Source organism: Erythrolamprus reginae, chromosome 1, assembly GCF_031021105.1.
Source record: "Erythrolamprus reginae isolate rEryReg1 chromosome 1, rEryReg1.hap1, whole genome shotgun sequence".
Classification (NCBI taxonomy): Eukaryota; Metazoa; Chordata; class Lepidosauria; order Squamata; family Dipsadidae; genus Erythrolamprus; species Erythrolamprus reginae.
The window spans coordinates 214,779,963-214,805,829 of NC_091950.1; the positions used below are offsets into that span (position 1 = coordinate 214,779,963).

Genomic DNA, 25,867 nt, shown 5'->3' on the forward strand with positions numbered 1-25,867 from the left:
GTGCATTGTTATACCTTCATGTTTCTTTTGGCACAAGCATTCTTTCTGGTTATTGTCTGTATGGTTCGTTGAGGACTTGGATGAGAACATTGGTGTGTTGTAGTGTCCTTCTCTCATTTCAGCTGTGTTTTCAGAATTAAATCTTTGACAGAGGAACTCCTCTTTTAGAAATCACCACAATGACAGAGCAGGCCGGACAAGCAAAAATGCACCTATATCTAAGAAAAAATGGGGGCAAACAAGAAAAACACACAGCTTCTGTATGAGCTACTCTTCCTTGTGGTTTAAACTCTCTTGTTTAACATGATCGTGTCTGCAGTGCATCTGATTTTGTTTCAAAGGGTTCATTCACACTTTCGGCTGTGATGGGCTCTGATCTGCCACCTGAGAGTTTGCATGGGAGGATACAGCTTAGTTCATAGGGCTAAGGCCCATATACGTCTATCTGGTTAGTAAGCCCTGGTGAAGTCCAGTATGAGCCTCAATTGTTAAAGAATCAAAACCAAATATAATATAATGTAGGAATGCCAAGAAAGAGCATGATTCCTTTGTCTTGTCTTGCTGTGGTTTTTCTTGAATAAATTTGTCTTTTGCTTACAGAAGGAAAAGGTAGGAAAACTGATTGTGGTTTACATAATATTTATGTGTCATCATGTGTGTTTATTAAAGCAGTGATGGTGAACCTTTTCGGCACCAAGTGTCCCAACTGGAACGAATGTGTATGCATGTGCATGAGAGCACGCCAGAGAACCGGCAGCAGTTTTGGGGCTGAAAAACAGACTGTTTTTTCACCATGTTTTCTGGCTTGTTTTTGGGCCATTTTCTGGCCATTTTCAGCTCTGAAAATGGTCCTGAAAATAACCCAAAAATGGACTGGGAAATGCCCCCAAAATTGGCCTGTTTTTTTGGCTGCTTTGGGGCTGCTTTCAGGCCGTTTTCTGGTGCTCTGGTGCCCGTAAAGACTAGCCGGCCGGCACACACGTGAGCGCTGGAAACTAGCAGTGGCAATGGTGCACGTGCCCATAGAGAGGGTTCTGCATGCCACCTCTGGCACGTGTGCCATACGTTTACCGTCACAGTTTTATAGGAATCAACATCTGATTTGCTCTTTGTCTTTTCCTTTTGATATCATGCAGACAGCCCTTGGCTGGAGCAGCCAGAAGTTCTCCTGCTGCTCCAGACAGTCATTAACATTTTACTGCCACCTCGCATTATTAGCACTTCACGTAGTAAGAACTTCATGCTGGAGAGCTCCCCTGCCCACTGCTCCACTCCAGGAGATGCAGGAAAGGACCTGCGTAAAGAAGGGCTAGCTGAATCCACTAGTCAAGCTGCCTACCTGGGTGAGTGGGAATTTCTGTCTGGCAATGAAAATTGAGATCAAGCTGATAGGATGACAATGTTTTCCTCCCAAAAATAGTCTATGGGTCTATGGGTTATTATCACTATACTGTTGTTTAATTTTTTGGATTTATTTGTCTCATTTTTTAGCTTTGAAGGTGATCCTTGTTTGTTTTGAGCGGCAGCTTGGTAGCCAATGGTATTGGCTGAGTCTGCAAGTTAAAGAAATGGCTTTGCGAAAAGTTGGAGGGCTGGCCCTATGGGATTTCCTGGATTTCATTGTACGCACTCGAATTCCTATTTTTGTACTTCTTCGACCCTTTATTCAATGCAAGGTAATTCACTATGATATAAGTCAGGATTTTTTAAAAAATTATATTGCAAACAGGATTTATTATTGTTCTGATAAGGATAAGACATTTCTTTGCGATTAGGTACTTTTGCAAGCAAAACCCCTCAAATCCACAAACTCTGTTTCAAAAGGATTGGTTTACAAATTAATGTGCCTGATTCACTTTGGATTTGTAAAAGACAGGCCTCATGATAATGGCTGAGACTAGTTGCTTTATATGTGCATTAATAGCAAATAAAATGTCCCAAACTTCAATGTCCCCTGCCATTGTCATCCTCAGTTGCTAGCCCAGCCAGCTGAAAATCACGAGGAACTAACTGCCCGACAACATATTGCTGACCAGCTGGAGCGGCGCTTCATCCCCCGCCCTCTCTGTAAGAGTTCTCTCATTGCAGAATTCAATAATGAACTGAAGATCCTCAAGGAGGCTGTGCATAGTGGATCAGGTGAGGACAAAGGGAGGCTGAAGATGAGGAAACAGGAAAGAACATGAATACCAGCATCAGACCGAAACTAAATGTTTTTCCTTCTCATCAAACACATATTATAGAATTATTGATATATAATGTAGGAATCCTCATTCAAAATTATAATTAGTTGTGAACTTGAATTGAAAGATTATTTACCAAAAAGTAGAGTTTGATTTATGACACTGGGAGAAAAACATGTGAGGGTTACTAGTAGTTATAATTTCCGATGGGGCATTATTAAGGATGGTGAGATGTTTCTTGCTATTTCATAGGAACATGAAATTAAACTACGGTAAGTACATTTCAAAAGAAAGCTGCTCCTTTCTTCATCCACACTGTTAATCCTCCAGACCCTTCCACTGATGGCTCAGAATCATATGCCTTTCCTTTTGCTTTGATAACATTATTCCACTAGTATAATTGTCATTTGTGTTTTAGCTTACCAAGGGAAGACCTCCATCAGCACTGTGGGAACCTCCACCTCTGCTTATCGGCTGAGCCTTGCCACTATGTCCCGCTCCAATACTGGCACTGGAACCGTTTGGGAACAGGATAGTGAGCCTTCTCAGCAAGCCTCCCAGGATACTTTAAGCAGGACAGATGAAGAAGATGAAGAGAGTAAGTATTCACTAACTTAGATATGATTTTATTTATAGTTGCCCATCTCAGTCCATTTGACTCTGATACAGGTAGTCCTCAACTTACAATCATTTGTTTAACAGTAATTAAGTTATAATAGTAATTTATGTAGGTTATAAAAGTAACTTATGATCTGTACTCACTGTTACAATCATCCCACCACTCCCACATCATGTGACTGCAATTTGGGTGCTTGGCAACTGGCTCACATTTATGACTGGCAGTCACATAATTGCAACTTGTGCCCCCCTTTTTGGGCCAATTTCCACCAAAAAACACCCATTAGGGAAACTGAATCCCCTTAATGGCCATGTAATTGGTTTAAGAACCATGGTTGAACAACCATTATGAAAATTGCTGTAGAAACTGAAGAAATAAATAAATGAGTGAATTCCTGTTTCAATTCTGGTCTTATTGAAGATTACCTGAAGTGAACATTTTGGCCTTGCAATTCAGCCTCCTGCTCAGTCAGGTGCTCATCTGGAGTGTTCCTCTCATCCTATATTTCCCTAAGCAGACTTCCTGCTTATTTTTCTTTGGATAGAACTTTTCCCACCATTGAGCCCCTGGTGAATCTAACTAAAAGAAAAGAGCTGGGGACAGGGATGCTAGGGCATTAAGATACAAGATGGTGGGAATTAAAGGAGAACTCAGTCCTCTCACATATATCAACTCTTTTCCTTAATTTCTGTTCGGGTCGTATGTGACCCGAAGCCAAGTTTGAGTCCCTGTAAAAAATTTTCCCTGCATATCTGAAACTTGAAATTTCATGACTTTTCATCATTTCAGGGGTTCTCTCTATGATAATTTTTTTGGGGGAGTGGGGGGTTTCTTTCTTGCTGAAAAAAAAAGTCACACTTCTTCTGTTCCCGGGTCACCCTGACCCGGACCGAAAATTCTTCATTTGAAGTGCTTATGTTTGGTCAATTTGAATACTTTTTTCACTTGGAAAGTAGTCTGAACATTTCTGCATACAATGATATGAAAATTGAAATGAAAAAAGTAATTCTTATTGGTTTATTTTGCTGATAGAATGCATGCCCCCCCCATTTTTGTGAAATATTTTTCAATTTATGGATAGTTTTGCTTGCAAAATGTGTTCAATTTTACTAAAGTTGGTGTGGGATTGGTAGTTTGAACATTTCTGAATATAAGAAAAATATAAATGAACTGAAAGAAATGATTATTGTTTTTTTTAAATCAGAAATAAGCCCTCCCCCACCCTTGGCTGCTTGCAACCATTTCACTTTTTATTTTTTTATGCTCCAAATCTGAAATATTCTTTAAAATCTTAGGCATTCATTTACTCAATTTAACAATGCTGATCATCATAAAAATATTTGTGGGGGTGGGGGCTAATTTTTTTCTGGGGAAAACAAAAAAAGACACGTTTACTCTGTTCGGGTCATATAGACCCGGACAGAATGATTTTTTTTAGGTACTTGAATTTGGTCTTTTTGAAAACTTTTTCCACTTGGAAACTAGTTTGAACATTTATGAACATAATGATATGAAAATTGAACTGGAAAAATTGAGACTTATATTTCTATTTTGATCAAAAAGCCCCTCCCCCCATTCTTTCTGAATTTCGTGTCAATTTATATTTTTTAAGGCTACAAATCTCTAAGGAATTTTCCCCCAAAAGGTTTGATATACTAAATTGAACAATCCTGAACATAATAAAAATATAAATGAACTGAAAAAATATGATTCTTATTTGTTTATTTTTGCCTCAATAGGGCCACCCCCCCCCCCTCGGCCTTGCTTTGTGCCATTATGTTCACTTTTTATATATATTTGGCTAGAAATATTTGGAATATCCTTTTGAAAATCAAGCACATTGTAGCCAGAGAACTAATCTTATGAAAGAAATCCATTTTACTAAAAACAAGTATGTAACTTTGAAATTAACAGCATAATTTTTATATCAATTGAAATAGGCTGGGAGAGACTTTTATTTGCAAAATAAATGAATATGCATCAATTTTTCCAGTTCACGTTTCATATCATTATGTTCAGAAATGTTCAGGCTACCTGTCCCACACCAATTTAGTAAAATATAATGCATTTTTCAGGCAAAAGTATCAATAAACCTAAAAAAAATTCACAAAAACAGGGGGAGGCACATTTATGTGCAAAATAAACCAATAAGGATTAATTTTTTTCAGTTCAATTTTCATTCCATTGTGTGCAGAAATGTTCAAACTTGTTTCCAGGTGAAAAAAGCTTTCAAAAAGACCAAATATAAGTACCTAAAATGATCAATTTGCAGTCCGGGTCAAATAGACCCTGGAACATAAGATTAGGGAGTTTTTTCAAACAGAATAGCAGGGTTAAATCAGATCCTGACTCTTCATTCTTTAGATCAGCGTTTCCCAACTGGCGTGCCGCGACACACTAGTGTGCCGCGAGACACAGGCAGGTGTGCCATGAAGCTCCCCGCCCAATCTGCCCCCTCTCCTCCGCCGCCACCCCCTGCCTTGGGGCGCGACTTCTCTCGCGGCGGCGGCTGCTGCAGCTTCAGCTCCTCGGAACGAAAGTGCTCCCAGCCCTCTCTCGCAGGCCCCTGGCTGGGAGCACTTTCGCTGCGAGAGAGGGCTTTCTCCATCTGTTTCGGGAATGCCCGCCCCGCCCCTCTTGCGCGCACGCCGCTCCCCTTTTCTCTCAGCCCTCCCTGGCTTCGCTTCTCAATCTCTCCCTCCTTCCGTCTTTCCTTCCCCTCAGCCGTTCTGTCTGGGGGTCTCCCGCTCTTCCCTTCCCCGCCTCCCAGGCTTTGCCTTTGCCACCCCCACCCTTTTTTGGTTGACAAGGAGTCCTTTGCCGCATCCCGCAGTTCGCACTCGGCTCGAGGCCGCTTTCTCTGGCTGCGCTCGGAACCGACAGGGCGCTGCTCTTTCTCTCTCTCACTCTCTCCCGTGAGGCGGGGGAAGGAAAAAAAAGCAAAAAAACCCTTCTTGCAGCGTGCCCGCGCTCGTCCCTTCAGCAGCGAGGGAGGGAACTCAGAGGGCGAGCGAGCGAGCGAGCGCTCTTGTCCTCGGTGCCCTCTGCAGCCTGCCTTCCTTCTTCTTTGCCCCCGCTGAGGGACAGAGAGAAAGATAGAAAGGAAAGAGGGAGGGAGAGATAGAAAGGAAAGAGGGAGGGAGAGATAGAAAGAAAAGAGATAGAAAGGAAAGAGGGAGGGAGAGATAGAAAGGAAAGAGGGAGGGAGAGATAGAAAGGAAAGAGGGAGGGAGACAGAGAGAGAGAGAAAGAGATAGCAAGAGAGAGAGAAAGAGATAGCAAGAGAGAAAGAGAGACAAAGAGATAGCAAGAGAGACAGAGAGAGAGAGAGAAAGAGACATAGCAAGAGAGACAGAAAGAGAGCGAAAGAGAGAGAATGAAAGAGAGATAGCAAGAGAGGCAGAGAGAGAGCAAGGGAGAGAGAAAGACATAGAGGGAAGGAAGGAGGGAGAGAGAAAGAGAGCAAAAAAGAGAGGAAGAAAGAAAGGGATGGAGAGAGAGAAAGAAGGGAAGGAAGGAAGAGAGAGAAAGAGGGAGGGAGAAATAGAGTGAAATTGAGGAAGAGATTTTTTTTTGTCCAAACTTTTCTTTAGCCCCCCCCCCCCCCGGCCCCCCTCCGTCCCCCCGTTCAGTGTTCCCCAGGATTTTGAAAATATGAATAATGTGCCGCGGCTCAAAAAAGGTTGGGAAACACTGCTTTAGATGACTGGCCCAAGTAAGTGTTTAGCCATATACAAGTACTCCTTGACTTATTATCACAATCGAGCCCAATGTTTCTGTAACTAAGAGAGACATTTAAGTGAATTTTGCCCCATTTTATGACCTTTCTTGCCACAGTTGTTAAGTGAATCACTGCAGGTATTAAATTAGTAACAGGGTTGTTAAGTGAATCTGGCTTCCCCGTTGATTTTGCTTGTCAGAAGGTCACAAAAGGGCATCACACGACCCCAGGACAACTGAAACAGTCATAAATATGAGTCAATTGCCAAACATCTGAATTATGATCACATGACCCTGGGAATGCAGCAACAGTCATAAGTGTGAGAAACAGTCATAAGTCACTTTTTTCAGTGCCATTGGAACTTGAAATGGTTATTAAATGGACTGTTATAAGTCAAGGACTACCTGTACCATCTGATCTTGTTTAATATATATCCATGATGGCAAACCTATGGCACATGTGCCAGAGGTGTCACACAGAGCACACACACCATCGCCAGCTGTTCTTCTGGTTTCTAGTGCACATGCGCACCAGCCATCTAGTCTTTGCAGATGCTGGAACAGCAGAAAAAGGCCTGAAAACAGCCCCAAAACATCTGGAAAAAAAGGCCAGTGTTTTGACTGATTTCTGGGCCACTTCTGGGGCTTTTTCAGGCCACCTGACACAGACCTGGAAACAGCCTGGAAAATAGCCACAAAAGGTTGGAAAAATGGTTTTTAAAAGTCTGTTTTCCGGGCCATCTTCAGACTGTTTTTTGGGCCAAAAATGGCTTCCGGTACTCTGGAATGCTTATATGCATGTGCATACATGCACATTCTGGTTTGGGCCTTTGGTGCTGCCATCACTGGTATATATTCTTAAATTTCCTTAAATTGCCCAGGTTGAAAAAGCATTAAACAATCAGGTTTTTCAGATGTATTTTTAGCATTTCTTTTCTTTCTGAAGTCTTTCTGTATTACTAATTAGGAAGGCTTTTGGAGCTATTGTAGAATAAGGATTAAGGAGCTGACATCAGCCAAGGAGACTGAAGTTTATGTCTCCATTCAACAAACATGAAAACCTGGGGCTAGTCTTAACCATGGCTAACCCATAATTTTGTTGTCTGGGGATCATTAGGGGAGACTCTATGTACATTGCCTTAAGCTCAATGAGAAAAGGGGAAAAAGTTTTTATCACTCACACACATACATGCTAATTAGGAAACACACACACACACACACACATGTGCCAAAGCTGAAAGGACAAGTCATTAGAAACAGGGTGCAGATATTACACTCATTTAAATTGATGGTGTTTCCTAGCTGGGTAATAAAATGTCTGCAAACAACAAACCAAGCTCAGACCACATGCTAAATAAATGGCAAGATACAAGAAAGATGGAGAGTCCCTCTTGAGTCTTGGCAGCCATGATAGACCTGGCATTGTTAGCCAAAGAATACCTGTAGAAGACAATTTCATCCCAGCAGGCTGACCCTTGAAGCCCCAAATGAAGACTTTCATTCTTCCTTCTGTATTCCTTTCAGATGATTCAGTGAGCATGCCCAGTGTGGTAAGTGAACAGGAAGCATACCTTATGGGTACCATTGGGAGGCGGCGATTCTCCAGCCATCTCTCCAGCATATCTGCACCTCAGCCTGAAGTGGGGATGTTACCCAGTCAAAGGTAACAACATGGCCTACTTTTCATTTTCTGATATTTTTCCCAAGAACAGAAATTAAGAGGGTATAATATAGCTTGTAAGTCAGAGATGTTGGGATGAAGACCAGACAAAATAAAGAAGATCCAGTCCTGGCTTTTAACAAGTGTTTGCAAAAGATATATATTTAGTTATCATTCTCATTTTTAAAAATTCAGGCTTTCTTAGGTACTTCTCACCAACTGCAAAAAGAGCTGTATTAGTTAATGTTGCTTTTCCATGACTTACTAGGTTCAGAAGCCTAGTGCTGAAATATATCTCTGTGCATGAAATGTTTGCAAATGCATTATTAAAAATCAAAGGCAAACATATTGGTTTGGAGGAGAGATCCACAAATGGTTGAACTATTTCTATAATTCCACATTGAACAAACTGTCTTCCAAGCAAATTTATTCTTGGAATAAATCTTTGAAAATGTCCTTATGAAAGGCAGAGACGAACAGAAATGACAAACCGAATACAGGAATAGTTATACACAAACTAGTAAAGCAAAAACTTTGGATTGCAGTGCTTTATATTCACAATCATTTTGCAAGTATTAGAAATCCCTATAACCACCCCCACCCCCCAATTTAATTAAGGTAATTAACTGACATGGATTTAATACCTAACAGTGCTTGGGTAGATTTTTCTTAGATAGTTCTAAACAGTGAAAATACAACAAAGGAGATGGAACTTTATAAACCTAGGCTACCAACTGGAAAACAAATTGGTCTAAATTCACTCTGTAGGCTCTTGTGATTGCTTTTCTCATTGCTTAAAACCTTTATTGAGGTTTTTAAAATATCACAGAAGAGTCAAGATCTTCTGTTCCTCATCTATGGCTGCTTTAATTAGTAACCGAAAGCTTCCCCTTACATTCTGGAGGCCTTCTTTCACGTCAAATCTACTAACACTGCTAGCAGTTGTCAGTTTTTTTCAAATAAATAATGGCTTTAATACAAAAGAAATCATATTTATCTTTCCTTTAATATTTAAAAAACTCAGTAAAATTCTGCTATATATTCTACTTATAAAATGAAAAAAAAACCCATTTTCCTGGTCATATTTGGAGGGAGGGGTCAATAGAATTACAAGCATTTATCAGTTTAATTAAAGAGTTTTTGATTCCCAACAACTGAAAAGTGAAATAGATAAGATTTGAACATTTTTAAACTATTTTAGCTGCAATGTGCTATTGTATTACAAACCGGGGGGGGGGGGGGGGGGGATAGTATTGCACTTTGGGGCATAACATTCCCAAATGTTATATGAATAGTGTTATGAAAGCTGGATGGCTTGAAGATCCCATCATCCCAAGAGAGCTTGTCTGCTACTGAGGATATTTTAATTATCTTTCCAAATATATACAGTTGGGAGATCAGAGGACTGGAAGATCTTCTAAGCCTTAGGCTTGGATAAGTATCATACTCCATATATCGTCTCCAAATAATTTTTTTTTGGCATCTCCCACCTCAGTATGGCTGGAAAGTAGAGGAAATTGGGAAGCTCAAATGTCTGTTTATGCCTATGAAAAGAAAGATGGTTTACAACTGTAAATTTGTATTTTTCACTTAGACTAGGTGGAAGCTAGCCTCCAAATGTATTATATAAATGTGGAGATTCATTGCATCACATCTTTTCTATGCAGGCAGTCTTTAGACTGGAGGAAAATTTGTCTTTCAGGCTTTTTTTATTTGCTTCTCTTCAGTGAATTAGTGTTGAGGCCAATTAGCTCTCCTTTATTTTCTCTACTATCCTTCTGATACTTAATTTCTTTGAACACAGAGACAATTGCATGCTTTAAAAACATATTTTCTTCCTTAAATGCTTCACCTCCTTGCCCATCCTGCAGTGAACCCAATGTCCTCGATGACTCCCAGGGCCTGGCCGCTGAGGGCAGCCTCTCTAGGTACCGTGTTTACCCTACTCACTGTATGTCAGTGTCTGTGCTGGGAACAATCTGCTCCCTATCTTCACTGTCTTTCTTCCATCCTGATTCTCTTTTCCTCCATTTCAGTTTCTTGTTCTTCACTGATGGTTAGGCCTGCAAGCAAAGGTGTAGCAAGCTGAGCAGGCTGTGAGCTCTGACTCCATCAACCTTTATTGGCAAAACAGAATTCAAAAAGCAGTATGGAGCAAAGCTGCCAAACCATCTAAATTATCTGTTGGAGCAGTTCTCTTCTCTCATTCCCATTGTATTTTTGACCATAGGAATATATGAAACATTTATCACCCATTACTAACAAATATATTTCAAGTACATGCTGGAGGCTTTTAAAAATAAAGATGTTCCTTCAATTTGTTCTTACTATTAATTACTATGTTAATCTTATATATTTATTAGGTTAGTGCCCATATAGATTAATTATAATAATATAGTTGTGCGGAGCCATCATTTTGTGTTTGTCAGAATTACATCAGCTCTTTTTGTAAATGGCTTTATTTTGCAGTTAGTCCTCATTCCACTATCAGTTCTGCCAGTTGTATCTTGAGATTACTTACAACCCAGATTCAAAGTTCTAATAGTTGGCCACCCATAGACAGGGATTTGGCAACATGGCCCATTTAAATCCATTTTCAGGGTCCCGTGGTCCCATGACCATAATAGGATAATTAAGCTGAAAACTGCCATTTACTTCCAGTTTTCAACAAAATCACACCGTAGCAAACATTGTTTCATTAACAAGCACAGTGTTTGCTTAACTTTGGTGTTCATCTAATGACTGTCATGACTTACAACCATGATGGGCAGGCTCCATCATGGTTGTAAATTGAGGACAACCTCTGTCTACCTTACTTAATAAGGACTACCTTACTTTTATTACCTTCTAAAGAAGGCAATTATTTATTCTCAAGAAAGGGAAGGAGGGGAATCCAAGAGGAATCTTATTTTCAGCTCTTGTTTCTTTTTCTTTTTTTACCTGTAACTACAATGTAATGCTTCTGGCTACTAGAGAAAGATTGCAGAAATAAGCAGATGTAATTGGTTAGTGTAATATCCTAATTGTTATTCAAGCAATTAATCAAACCTTAACACTTTTCCCCAAGGAAAAAAGAACGTTTTCTTGAAATTTCTTGCAAGAAATAAGACAGACACAATTCCTTTAAAATTTGTTACTTTTAACATATAATGGGATGACAGCACCTTTAATATTCAGTTCAGTCATTTGAATCATAATTACGTTCTACTGTGCTGATGCCTCTCAATTGATCCATTATAGCTAAGAAGATTCCTATTTTTCCCCATAGAAAACTATTATAGAAAATGTTATCAGTTGTGCAAAGACTGCTACCTTCTTTAATACTCAGGCAATATTAAGTGGGATTATTGGGAATTACATCTTTGCTTTAATTTGACATTGGTTTTAGATACAGTATTAAAAACAAAAGATTACATATCACTGGGTTTGCCACATTCATTATTTTCACAATTCACAAAGATCTAGGTATTTATATTAATTTGCCCTAGCCACATGAATCAATTTTATGGTCATGGTGTGAAAACATGTGTGTGAGAAAAATACACTTTTGTATACAGTATATAGAAAGTAGAAATTTAAAACATGAACCAAACACCTGATGTGTTTGAACAAGTATTAAATGAAAAAAATGCAATAAAATAAATTTATCTAAGACCCCCATTGACTTTGGTAGCATAACTTTCTGAATAGATATTCAGTAGCATAACTTTCTGGATAGATATGTATTCCAAAAATAATAAGGTTGTAAAAATTTGAGAATAAATCTGGAAATAAAACATTTTTTAATTAGTACCTTTGTGCAGGGGATTATGATAATGAATTTATTTGCTTAGTAACTGCTATATTATTTTTGTAAAATCAAATAGATAGGATTGCATTTAAATATTTTTTTTTCTAAAGGCAAATTAACTCAAAATAAATATGAACCACATTTTCTACATAGTGGACAACATGAATAGGATTAATTAGAATGGAATTTTTTTTACCCTCAGGGAAAGGTAGACAATGTATAGAGGATCAAATAATAAAAAGTACTTAGTAATTATAAAATAGTAATATTTTATTGTATTATTAAGTCAGTATGCTTAGGAAGATTGATTATGTTTACATTCCATCTTTCAATTTTTTAAATGAAATAAACAACCTGATGAGAATTTTAAAACTTTAAAATTGAAATATTAAATTAAAAATTTTCATCTGAATTTGGGTAGAATTAACTGTGGGAATTTTTTTTCTAGACAAAAATCTGTTCCCTCCAAACTTGTTTGAAAGTTGATAATGCTGGGAAAATTAAATATATATATATAGGGCTATCTCTGTTTCCATTGGAATAGCTTATGTATAGAGCAGCACCTACGGATCAGGGGTGGATTCTAACTTACCTTGCTGCAAGTTCACTTTCTCCTGCATCGCATGGGTGAACGCACATTGTGTGCTGCACAGCTGTGCGTGTGCTTGGCATGCATGCACAGTTCTGAAAACTCGGCTTCTGGCATTTGCAGACGCAAAAAACAGTTTCTGTACATGCGCAGAAGCTAAAAACAAGATGGTGGCACCTATGGCGGCATCGTGAAAGCCGGTACGGGGACGTGGCCAGACAGCCATCGTTCTTGGTTTGGCGAGTGGGGGGAAATTCTCGCTACCGGTTCTGAAGAATCAGTCCAAACTGGGAGGAATCCTCCCCTGCTACGGATATATTCAACTGGGCATCCTTATATTACTGTTATTCTTACCATCATTTACCCTGTTTCCCCGATAGTAAGACACCCCCGATTGTAAGACGTATCGGGGGTTTCAGGGGGGTTGGCTAATATAAGCCGTACCCCGAAAGTAAGACATATGTCTTACTTTCGGGGAAACACGGGGGTATTGCCGGGGGGGGAGCCCGATGACGTCGCTTCCCCGGCTTGGCAAAGCGAAGGATGGCGCTGGTCCAAAGCGAGCCGAGCGGGCGGCGGCTTGCAGCGAAGGCGCTCGTCCCAGCAACCGAGTCCTGCCGAGGCTCGGCTGCAAGCGGCCAGCGAGGCCGACCGGCTCTGAGGCGAGCAGCCGGAGCTGCACCCTCCTTCGCCCACCTCCTTTCCGGCAGGCAGGTGGGGCTGCCCAACTGCGCAGAGCGGCTCCTCCCCTCCAGACACACGCTTCCCTGACACGCGTCTGCGGCTCCACGCGTGCATGCCGCTTGGAGCCCTGAGGTTGAACTTGGAAAAGGGCTCACGAGGCTCCTGTCCCGCGGCTGCCCTTCTGGACTCTGGGGAGATGCCTTCGGGAACGCGACCCTTTCAATTTTTTTCCAATGTAAGACATACCCCAAAAATAAGACATAGTGGGGCTTTTGGGGGTAAAAAGAAAGTAAGACACTGTCTTACTTTCGGGGAAAGACGGTATTATACCATTATCTGCTTAAATTCAATTTACAAACAAAACAAAGCAATGGCTTACAAAGACCACTCAGTGACTGAATCAGAATAGGTATCTGAAGGTATGATTCCATTATATAACAATAGCTTGATAATCTCCTATAAGTATAGTTGTGGGAGATTTTTCACACTTGGGTGCCTGGCTATAAAAATGCTCTCTTATAAAGAACTTGTTTTCCTCAGAAACCTATGTTGGGGGAAATACCAAATGACAGTAATCTGCACTATGTAATCATAAATATCATAAGGAGGAGCTGTTAGTCTGGTTAAGATGTTAATAGAGTGGGAACATGAGTAGTTTTCTGCTATTCATAGCTGGTTTTGGGGTTCAGCTCTGGTGTAGAAAAAGGAACATACCACTTAGCCAATTTATGTATTAAATTCTTTGCATTTCAAGTTCATTAAAATTCAAATAATGACAATTAATCATCAGATAGAACAGTATCAATATGTGCCCCATCTTTTTCCCATTTCCACCATCTGTGGATTTGCAGAATGTATTTGTATTAGTCAGGAGAGAGTGTGTATATAGATGGATGGATGGGTGGGTGGATGGGTTTAGGTAGGTAGGTAGGTAGGTAGATAGATAGATAGATAGATAGATAGATAGATAGATAGATAGATAGATAGATAGATAGATAGTCAGCCAGCCAGCCAGCCAGCCAGCCAGCCAGCCAGCCAGCCAGCCAGCCAGCCAGCCAGCCAGCCAGCCAGCCAGCCAGCCAGCCAGCCAGCCAGCCAGATAGGCGTTTGTATCAGTTTTTATGTTCTGATACACATTTGTCTTTCATAATAGTGTGTTTTAAAGTTTTCATATTCCTCTTTTACAAATTGAAGAAATATGGCCTGGCTGACTAATTTTGTTCTAAGACTACTTGCCACATTCATCTTAGATCTCTCTTAGGCTTGATTAACACTTATTATTAATTAGTGTCTACCTGGAGGAGTGACCTATCTTAAAACAAGGAAAAATAGATTTAGAATTCCTCCTGTGCCTTATTCATTGACTAACCACACATCTTTATGGAAAAGATACTGCCAAAGTATTGCAAAATGATGGCATTTTATATTTTTCTCATTTTCTTAAAAGCAATAAATATAATAAAACTTCTGACAGTAAACAGCCAGATTGCTCTAGCTATTAAGCCATCAGGCTAGAAACCAGGAGACTGTGAATGCTAATCCCGTTTTAGGCATGAAAGATAACTGGATGACTTTATGCCAGTCATTCTCTCTCAGTCCAGCTCACATGGCATTGGCTGAGAGATAAGGTACCATTCTCTGCATTGATACTTCTATTGCTTATCAGATTTTTACGTAATTTACAAATAGGGACAGATGGTTTATGTCTAACTAAAGAAGCCTAAAGCATAAAAATAATGCATGCCATCGTAGGAATTTGTTGTGAAGAATGCTAAATTGTATATAGGCTTATTAATGGCATATGTAAAGATTGAAGGATATGCATTTAGCCACTAAAAAGCAATATTCCGGTTTACAATTAGGATAGGAATTGTTTGTCTTCCTAATATCAGTGTCTTCCACTAAAATGCTAGCAAGAAAGCAAATAGATCAAAGGATCTAGTTTTTAGATTAAAAATAATAGTAGTAAGATATTCCTGCCTAGTTCATTATGAAAATATACAGACACCTTTTATAATTCGTTAAATTCATTTTTTAAAGAATCCAAATATGCCGATTGCTTTTTGTTCCTAATTTGTATTGCTATTGTTCTTGAAAGCTCTGTATAGTTTAATACCTTACAATTTAGGGGATGTTTTTGGAAACTCTGTTAGCTCTTTAATTCATTCACAAAGTTTAAACATGGGATATAAATAAGATGACAAATAAATAAATAAATCCCAATTACTTTTTCTGAGGTGTGCTTATTTAATGAGACTTGAAATTGCAAGCATATGTTCTGTGTGGTAACTTTTTCCTAAGTCCTGTGCCAATGTTAAACCTTTGTCAACTGTGTTCATCATTCATTTTGTTGTGCATTGAACTCCAATTATTCAAAACTGTGGCATACCTATCAAAACTATGGCAATACTTTTCTAATTACAAAGAAAATATGTTTCAATTTAATATTTAATATTTGCAATATAATGTTTAAAGCTAAGCCTTTAAAATGGCATCCTCATTATTGTCCTCTCTTTGTCTGATTTGTCAAAGAAGGGAGAAAATTGTGGAATGGAAGGTATCATTCCTTGGCTAAAAATAGACTTCAGACAATGATAGGATCTTCAGTGCCATTATTGTTCCTATATAACTTAAGAAGTCTCTCATAACCTTCAAAGATGGTACTATATCTTTGAAGTGACTGTGTCATTATTGTTTAACAACTTTGCAAAGAAAATGCAAAGTAGTCTGTGCGATTCTGTGGTCATGCTCATATTCTTCATCCTTACACAGGGTAGCAAGTGTGCAGAGTGAACCTGGACACCACAATCTTCTTCTTCAGCAACCATTAGGGAGAAAAAGAGGTCTAAGACAGGTGAGTTCAGAACAAGGTTCTACTCAATTAGATGAAAAAAAGTAAATTTAACTTGTTAAGGGATTTTGTTAAGAAATTTTATATTAAGAAATTTCATGGACTTTCTGAAACAAGAATGATTTCTGAATCAGGGCATTATATGACTAGATGGGAGGAACATACTGATGTAAGTATTTGCAAACTTTAGAATTCCTTATTTAATTCAATTGCATCCATGTTTTCTAGCTAAGGAGGCCTCTTTTATCACGCCAGAAAACCCAAACTGAACCTCACAGCCGTCACGGAGCACGACTTTCAACAACACGTAGAAGCATACAGCCCAAAACAAAACCAAGTGGTGAGGAAACATTCATAGTGTATTCTACATTTTTAAAAGTTACTGGTTTCCACATATATGAATGCCAGGTCCCCTGATAGGATGCTGCCATTCTGATGGAGGAGAAGGGAGGATGTCATAAGGATTGCATTTTCTACATGCTTTCACTTTTGCTCTGACAGTGTGGGGTTTAGGGAGTGGAGCGGCTATCTTAAAGACAGATTGGCTTCTTCCCAGCCAGTTCTAGCCTGATACCAAGGTTGCTGCATCCTCGGAATGAATTGCTATCAAGCTAATATTGAAACACCTGGTATTGTATTGGCTACACATGTACTGGTGAATGGGGTGTGTAATAACTCTCAAAGCAAGGTTGAATCAAGCAAGGTTTATTTCGCTAACAGGACAAGTAAGTCAATTCAGTCAAGAAGCAATGGAGTATTGAGAGCTCTATACAATGACAGTTCTCCTATTTATACAATCTAGGCCAGCAACAGGGCAGTTTTACAAAGATACATTTTAAGCACCAAAAGAAGGCAACCAATCAACATGCAATAAACAAATCTGAACTTTTGACTTTTACCCTGTCTGGGTAGGTCACCCAGGCAAATATCAAACAGGGTGGGGTTGAATTGGGAAGAATAGCTTAATGCTTTGTGTGGGAACTTCAAATTCTGCCTGATTTAATAATAACAATAATAATAACAACAGAGTTGGAAGGGAACTTCGAGATCTTCGAGTCCAACCCCTTGCTTAGACAGGATACTAAACCCTACTTCAGACAGATGGTTATCCAACATCTGCTTAAAAACTTCCACTGTTGGGGCATTCACAACTTCTGGAGGCAAACTGTTCCACTGATTAACTGTTCTGACTGTCAGGAAATTTCTCCTTAGTTCTAAGTTACTTCTCTCCTTGTTTAGTTTCCACCCATTGCTTCTTGTGCTACCCTCAGGTGCTTTAGAGAATAGGTTGACTCCTTTTTGTGGCAACCCCTGAGATATTGGAAAACTGCTATCCTGTCTCCCCTGGTCCTTCTTTTAATTAAACTAGCCATGGCCAGTTCCTGCAAGTGTTCTTCATATGTTTTAGCCTCCAATCCCCTAATAATCTTTGTTGCTCTTCTCTGAACTTTTTCTAGAGTCTCAATATCTTTTTTGCATCATGGCGACCAAAACTGAATGCAGTATTCCAAGTGTGGCCTTATCAAGGCCTTATAAAATGGTATTAACATTTCACGTGATCTTGATTCTATCCCTCTGTTAATGCAGCCTAGAACTGTGTTGGCTTTTTTGGCAGCTGCTGCACACTGCTGGCTCATATTTAAATGGTTGTCCACTAGGACTCCTAGATCCCTCTCACATTTACTACTGTCAAGCAATATACCACATATATCGTACCTGTATGTTTTGTTTATCTTGCCTGAATGTAGAACCTTACTTTTTTCACCACTAAATTGCATTTTGTTAGATAGCGCCCATTGTTCAAGTTTGTCAAGATCCTTCAGTATTTTGTGCCTATGTTCTGGAGTGTTGGCTATTTATTTATTTATTTATTTGTTTGTTTATTTATTTATTTATACAATTTTTATGCAGCCCTTCTTTAAACAAACAAACAAACAAACAAACAAACAGGCCGGTCATTCACATTCAGATCAGTCAATAATTCTCAATACAATAATATTATTACAAGCCTGACTTTGTCTTACATATCAGACATACATTACAGTTTACTAATACATCAAACGATCAACAAATACACAGAGCTGTTTGTTTGTTTGTTTGTTTGTTGTTTGTTTGTTTGTTTGATTGATTGATTGATTTCTAGGCCACCCTTCTCCAGAGACTCAGGGCGGCTTACTACATCAGTCACAGTGAATCAGCAGAAAGAATAGAGAGAGCAGAGAGAGAGAATCATACTTTCTGGCTCCCTCTTATGGCAACCTACAACACTACCTCTTAAAGCTATAGTACTTCAATACAAATAAACATTCATTGTTAGCTTGTTTATATATTGCCAACCCAACTGCCTTGTACAGAGTACTAACATTCTTAATCTTTATTTTGAACATTTGCCTTTTCCTAATGGCCTAATGGTACTATTTTCCCTCACTCTTCCCTTAAATCCGATTTGGCTGTACCCCATCTAATTCTTTGGGGCCTGTGAGCTCTCTCAATTTAAAAAAAAAGCCATATGGTGAAATGAAAATGTCTATGTCATAAAATGAGAGAGATACGATGACAATCAAAAAATGTAATGAAGTAACAAAACATCAGTTTCATTTTTTTCAAGCATTTCTTTGCTCCCTCCTCAATTTCTGATAATTTTCTCCTTGTTATTCTTCATTGCTGTTACTAGCTTTCCATATTTACATCTTATCGGAAGCATGTTTATTTTATTTGTTTTCAATTTTATTTCACTGGAAATTCACAGAATTATCTTCTCTGTTGGCTACAGCAGAATTATAAGATACAATATTTAGTGGTAGTCATAGGTTACTAATAAGCAATCAAATTGTACTAGGAAACAATTGAAACAATATAAATTATAAAGATACAAGCAACATGGTTATAGTCATAAATGGGAGAAGATAGGTAATAGGAAGGATGAGAAGAAGAATAGTAATATAGTCTTAGTAAATAGTTTGACAGTGTTGTGGGAATTATTTGTTTAGCAGAGTGATGGCATTTGGGGAAAAATGTTCTTATGTCTACAGTTCTTATGCATACAGTGCTCTATAGCATCATTTTGAGGGTAGACATTAAACAATTTATGTCCAGGAAGTGAGGGGGTCTATAGATATTTTCACAGCCCTCTTTTTGACTCGTGCAGTACATAGGTCTTAGCAACTACTTTTGTTAATATAATGATGACACATTTTCAGATTCTTTTTTGATCCTTGTATCTATTGCTGCTTATTGCTTGCAGTGGATCAAAAACGATCTGTAACCTTCACTGAAGCTCAGTCAGAGGCATCATCTTCAAAATCTGATCCTACACCTATTACAGCCCAGCAGCTACAGTGCAGCAAAAGGAACAGCCCTGCAGAAGGTAGCAAGCAAGGAAGCAATAAATCTGTTGTGAAGTCATCACCTACTGTTATTGTGGCAGATCTCCATAGTCAAATCTCTTCTCACCAGGTAATTTAATAAAACAGAATTTTTTCAATAGAATATGCCCGCTAGTGGTTGCAACTACAATATGTACTATATTATTGCCTTGGACGGGAAATGAACACTCGGACACCAAGCTGGGTAAAATGGGTCACTTTATTAAATATTAACAGAAAGACCTGCAGGGGGCACTAAATGGGGCGGAGTTTCCTGAACACAACATACTTGGGCAACTTAAATGGGCGTTACTCCATGCCTGGTCAGGGTGAGGCGTGTCCCGCCTACTCCCGACCCGAAAGCCACGCCCAGCATGTGGGAGGGCTCGCCTTGCATGACCCGGAACCGGAAATGACGTAGGTGAGCCCCGAGGGCACCCCCTTCACACCTCTCTGTCCGTGGAGGAAGCTTGAGTTGTGCAATGGGGTTGCCAATCATCTTACAAAAGATGCCCAAAGGAGAACACACAGTTGCTACTGATACCCTTTCCGCCCCGTTTCTGCCATATAGTGACCAAGATATAAACATCCAATTGCTGAATCAGAACCTATTTACATACAGGTGCACCCCGTAACCACAAATCCTTACCCTCGTCCAGGATGGAGTAGGCGAAAAACAATCTGTAGCAAATGCCCTAAGACTGCAAAAATTCCTACTCGGCCCCAAACCAGGCGACCTATAAAAACATCCTGGATTGAGCGGAGGGTGGGAGGGTGTCCATTTTGCGGGGAGTTCGTGGCAAGGGAAGCCGGGGGGGGGCAAGCAAGCCCTGATAAAGGGCACAAGCCCCACCCTTCGGCTTTCCCAGAATTCCCGAGCGGCCGCTGATTGCTCAGGGGCGTTCCCGCGCTATCACGGGGAACGCCCCCCAGCTGATGGGGGAGCCGAGTTGGTTCCCGCCATCGGCAATTTTCGGCCAGGCGATATTTCGCCTAGCCTCTCATTTGCCTTGGACGGGAAATGAACACTCGGACACCAAGCTGGGTAAAATGGGTCACTTTATTAAATATTAACAGAAAGACCTGCAGGGGTCACTAAATGGGGCGGAGTTTCCTGAACACAACATACTTGGGCAACTTAAATGGGCGTTACTCCATGCCTGGTCAGGGTGAGGCATGTCCCGCCTACTCCCGACCCGAAAGCCATGCCCAGCATGTGGGAGGGCTCGCCTTGCATGACCCGGAACCGGAAATGACGTAGGTGAGCCCCAAGGGCACCCCCTTCACACCTCTCTGTCCGTGGAGGAAGCTTGAGTTGTGCAATGGGGGTGCCAATCATCTTATAAAAGATGCCCAAAGGAGAACACACAGTTGCTACTGATACCCTTTCCGCCCCGTTTCTGCCACAGCAGGGGGTCAGATCTCTATCTTGGCCCCCTGCTCCCTGCCTAAGCCTGTCCCAGCTCACGCAGGCACCACTGCAGGTCTGTGTAAAAATTGCCACTCCTGACATCTTCCTAAATTGACCCAGTGAAAGCTAGGGGGGGGGTTTAAAAACACATGCCTATGTGTCTGATCACTTTGCCTCCCCCTGCCATGTTAACCCATATCCTGGTCCCGTCAACAGCTGTTGGTGTGACGGCGACTCCGCATCCCCTCCATGTGGGGGTATCAGAACCACACACCACGGCCGTAGGCCCCGTACGACCGGTGGTTCACCATGACATGACATCACTGTGCCAAGTCCTTCACCGACACCAGGTCGTTGCCACCAGTGTGCAACACCAACAATCTGTTCCATATGCTCTGCAAGCCCCGGGGGACTGCCATGACTTGACACCACTGAGTCAAGTCCTTCACCATCACCAGGTTGTTGCCACCCGTGTGCAACACCAACAATCTGTTCCATATGCTCTACAAGCCCCGGGGGACTGCCATGACTTGACACCACTGAGCCAAGTCCTTCACCACCACCAGGTCGTTGCCACCCGTGTGCAACACCAACAATCTGTTCCATATGCTCTGCAAGCCCCGGGGGACTGCCATGACTTGACCCCACTGAGCCAAGTCCTTCACCACCACCAGGTCTTTGCCACCCGTGGGCAACACCAACAATCTGGGTCCGGCCCGTCACTGCTCCCGACTTTTCACAACAGAAGAGACCCGTCTCCAACGAAGACCTCCGAGCTCGAGCCTTTCCACTGAAGCCCCAGCGACTCAGCAACCTCCACATTCCTGAAAATAATGTTGCAGCTCAACGTTCAGCCACCAAGCCACGCTGTGGCCGCAGTTCGCTACTGTGGGTAACAGAAGGGCAGCTCCTTCGCACTTCGCACGTAATAAAGTGGAGCAGGGCCAGGACCTAGAGAAACAATAAGGATACAAAGACAGTGTTAGCCACCCAATCCCAAAAGTGCTTGTACTCAGGTGCTTTGAATCTACTTCATGAAAGCCACTGACTTCCATCTGCCACCGGATTCGTTACTTTGCAGTATTGTTGAGGAAATACCACCTGATATCATGCCGATCCTCCTGTAACGGCCCTTAACTGTTATTTATTCAGTGGAGGCCTGTCTTATGGTAAAAAAGGCACCATTCCCTGGCTTCAGCGCTTTACTTGCACTGAGTCCATCATACCCCGGCATATATCCTTGTTTGATATACCTGGCCAGTGCTCAATCCACCATCTGCGTTACTGGTCAGCCACCATGCGTAACCAACGCGGCTGCCGCAGCTTCCATTTAACATCGGTTTGCTGGCCCAGGGAACCTTGCATGGTCCCCTACTATGCGATCATGACAGCACCTTGCAGACCTACCATGTCCCAAAGGCCATTTTTTTTGGCTGTCGTGTGAAACAGCCTCGCCTCGTTGGGTGAGGATCTGGGTCTCATCCAATGCCTGCTGCCCCTGAAACTGGGTAATGTATAGTGGCTTACTAATTTCTCCCCGATCTGAGTCCTTTCCTTGGACCATCTCTTGATCATTCCCCCTATCCTCAAATAGTTTGACACCGAGGTCTTTTGTTAGGAGAGCTAAGCCCACCTGTTGCCCCTACATGATGGCATGTAACCATGTGGTCCAACCTGCACTCCTTTGCTTGAGCAATGGCGCTGTCCACCAATTCTGGGTACCCTGCGCCCCAGCCTATGCCATGTGGCTGCCAACCACCTGCCCATGCACACATACTCCGTTAACGGACTGGACCTCCTGTTGCTGGCTCGTTTCACTCCACCGATGGGCCAGCTGTACACCATAGTCGCAGTCCCATGTTCCTGTATTCCTCTCAGGAAATCATAATACTCTTCCTCCAGCATTAAAATGCCAGGGAGATTAGCCAATATACTCCGTGGCCTTGCCTGCTCACCCAGGGAGTAAAATAATTGCAAGAAATTTATGAAGATAAGCAAAGGCCAATGCCAATGCTTTCTTTACTGGTAGCGCATGGATTAGTTTTACCAACATGACTTAATCAATATCACCATAATGTTAATGGTACCGTCCTGACACCAGGACTTCAATATTGCTTATGATAATAACATTTTCTGAATTATTCATTAAAACAATTAATATAATGCTTAATAACTCATATTAAGCTTAAAATCAACTCAAGCGTGAATTTGATTCAGATGACCCCAATGCTTAGCGTTCTTGCAAGCCCCCCATTCCGGTGACTATACCATTTCTTATGAACAAACTAAAGGGGCTGAGATAAGCTGACTAATTTATTTATTTATTTATTTATTCGATTTTTATTCCGCCCTTCTCCTTAGACTCATGGCGGCTTACAACATGTTAGCAATAGCACTTCTCAAACAGAACTAGGCTATTGCCCCCACAATCCGGTTCCTCATTGTCTTACGCATGAGAGGATTAGCCAGAACTTAGGAGATTTTCAACCTTCGGCATGGTAATGACATGGGGATCTGCAGGCTGTAGTTATGGTATTAATAGTATCTTTCAGTTTTGCTTGTACAGAAAAGGGGGGTTGCTACCAACAGCACCCGTACTATTATAACCTTCAGTACAATAACTTTACATTTGGAAATGTGGCAAAATTCAGAATATTAGTAGCACCATTCAGGGAGACATAATGACCTCCAAGCGCAACTGCTCCAGGATCCGGCACATCATGAAAATAATTCCCCCATTCCGGTGACTATACCATTTCTTATGAACAAACTAAAGGGGCTGAGATCAGCTGACTAATTTATTTATTTATTTATTTATTTATTCGATTTTTATGCCGCCCTTCTCCTTAGACTCATGGCGGCTTACAACATGTTAGCAGTAGCACTTCTCAAACAGAACTAGGCTATTGCCCCCACAATCCGGTTCCTCATTGTCTTACGCATGAGAGGATTAGCCAGAACTTAGGAGATTTTCAACCTTCGGCATGGTAATGACATGGGGATCTGCAGGCTGTAGTTATGGTATTAATAGTATCTTTCAGTTTTGCTTGTACAGAAAAGGGGGGTTGCTACCAACAGCACCCGTACTATTATAACCTTCAGTACAATAACTTTACATTTGGAAATGTGGCAAAATTCAGAATATTAGTAGCACCATTCAGGGAGACATAATGACCTCCAAGCGCAACTGCTCCAGGATCCGGCACATCATGAAAATAATAATAATAATAATAATAATAATAATAATAATAATAATAATAATAATAATAATTTTAAAAAAAATACCCAGGAGCAAGCACATAAAAACCTTGTTACCAAGTAATCCTTTTGTGCAGTACATCACTAGTTAAGTATGGCCATAAAATTAACAAAGATAATTCCTCAGGGCATCTTTGACCAGGAGGATTGCCATTAAGCCAACTTGAAAGTGAAGAGGAAAACATACAAAAGTAAACCTCCAGCCTGATAACAAAAGCTTTAATAAGCAATTTTTTCTGTGTAGGGTATAGAACATAGCTCGTTATGTTCCACGTGCCATAATACTTTATATTAACACTGTCAACCCTTATTAAAGCGTGAGAGCAATTATTTATTTATTTATTTAAAATTGAGGGTAAGGGAGCCGTATGAGGCTATATTTACCTACCGCCCAATAACCTAATTGCTATTTTCAATGTGGTAAAGAAACATACGCCAGACCTGTCTGCCAAACAGCTTCTTAGGTCCCCATTCCACAGTGCTTCAAATAAAGGCCAAGATATATTTCTGCACAGCGTTCTCGGTAAGAGATCCTTACGTAGGAAGAAACAAATCCTTTATATTCAGCAGCACTGTTCCAAATGAATTGCAGAGATTTATAATGTTTGATAAAAGTGTAATAAAGATTAAGAGCCTCCCCAGTAGCAGAAAGCCCTCATCATTTGTTGTAATGATTCTTCTAAACCCGCTTATGAGCAGAAGCCAAGGTTTTAACTGCAAAGTTGCTGTCAGAAGCCAGCTAAGTCGCCTGAAGCTATGATGAACCAAAGGGGCCAAGGTCTATATTAAGGCTACAGTCTTTTGATCACTAAAAGCCATTCTCACTGACGAAGTAGTCTTTCCATAGATCCCGTTGCTCAAACACCACCTAGCCTGGCTTCATGGCTACTATCCCTGATTGTTATTGTCCCTCTTGTGCAAAAATGCCATAGGAGGGCGCCATTATCTACTGGGTATGAAAGAACTGATATCAAATGGTAGTGAGGGCGGGATTCTGAAAAGCATTTCCAATATGACATTTTTGATCCCCATACCATTTCTATGTCCACCACATTATGGCTCAATTATATATCTCGTTCAAACCAGTGCTCATAACCTAGCGGCTTGTTTGGCCTACCCCGATATTTAACTTGCGTACAGGAGCCTTATTTCTCCAAATTTGTGTATGCTAAAAATTGTCTTAAAGGGATGCTTGCAGTGCCTTGTAATTCAATGTAATAAATAATCCCTTAAGTTATGTCCAACAAGGCATATCACATTGATCCAGCAGGGAATTCTATAGCCAATCCCTGCCCCGTAAAATTAAGTTACGAACAAAAACGGGTAGTTAAAGTTTCGATTTAACTATATACATGTATGCATGTGTTACCCATACACGTGCACCAATGCATGCACAAATATGCCTATACAAAATGAAACATCCCTCCGAAGTATAATAATAATTATACTTATAATGAATTGTACAGCTGTATATATATTAAATTGCACAACATTGAATCATATATTCCTATGTATATACAGTATACACATCTATAAACACCAATATATAAATACAGACCTACATACAAAACCATAAATATCTACATATATACCCCCCTATAGGATGAATTAATAGTAGGTTAAATAAAAACTGAACCCAGTGGTTCCATTATTCCAACCACTTAATCGGTTGAAGCTTCCTAGAACTGAGGTAAATAGTTCATCCAGCACCCATTGTATTTATTCTGTTAGGTAATA

At 40.6% G+C, this 25,867-nt stretch overlaps 1 protein-coding gene across 1 annotated transcript in view; it reads left to right on the forward strand.

Annotated features, from left to right (window-relative positions):
* Nucleotides 1–25,867, forward strand: part of UNC80 (unc-80 homolog, NALCN channel complex subunit) — a 199,091-nt gene that overhangs the window by 165,172 nt on the left and 8,052 nt on the right. Inside the window, exons 55-62 of the mRNA XM_070737780.1 lie at nucleotides 1,137–1,343; nucleotides 1,492–1,676; nucleotides 1,974–2,139; nucleotides 2,602–2,781; nucleotides 8,047–8,185; nucleotides 16,018–16,099; nucleotides 16,325–16,436; nucleotides 19,341–19,552. Of these exons, the coding sequence (XP_070593881.1) occupies nucleotides 1,137–1,343; nucleotides 1,492–1,676; nucleotides 1,974–2,139; nucleotides 2,602–2,781; nucleotides 8,047–8,185; nucleotides 16,018–16,099; nucleotides 16,325–16,436; nucleotides 19,341–19,552 (1,283 nt within the window). The remainder of the gene's footprint in view (nucleotides 1–1,136; nucleotides 1,344–1,491; nucleotides 1,677–1,973; nucleotides 2,140–2,601; nucleotides 2,782–8,046; nucleotides 8,186–16,017; nucleotides 16,100–16,324; nucleotides 16,437–19,340; nucleotides 19,553–25,867) is intronic.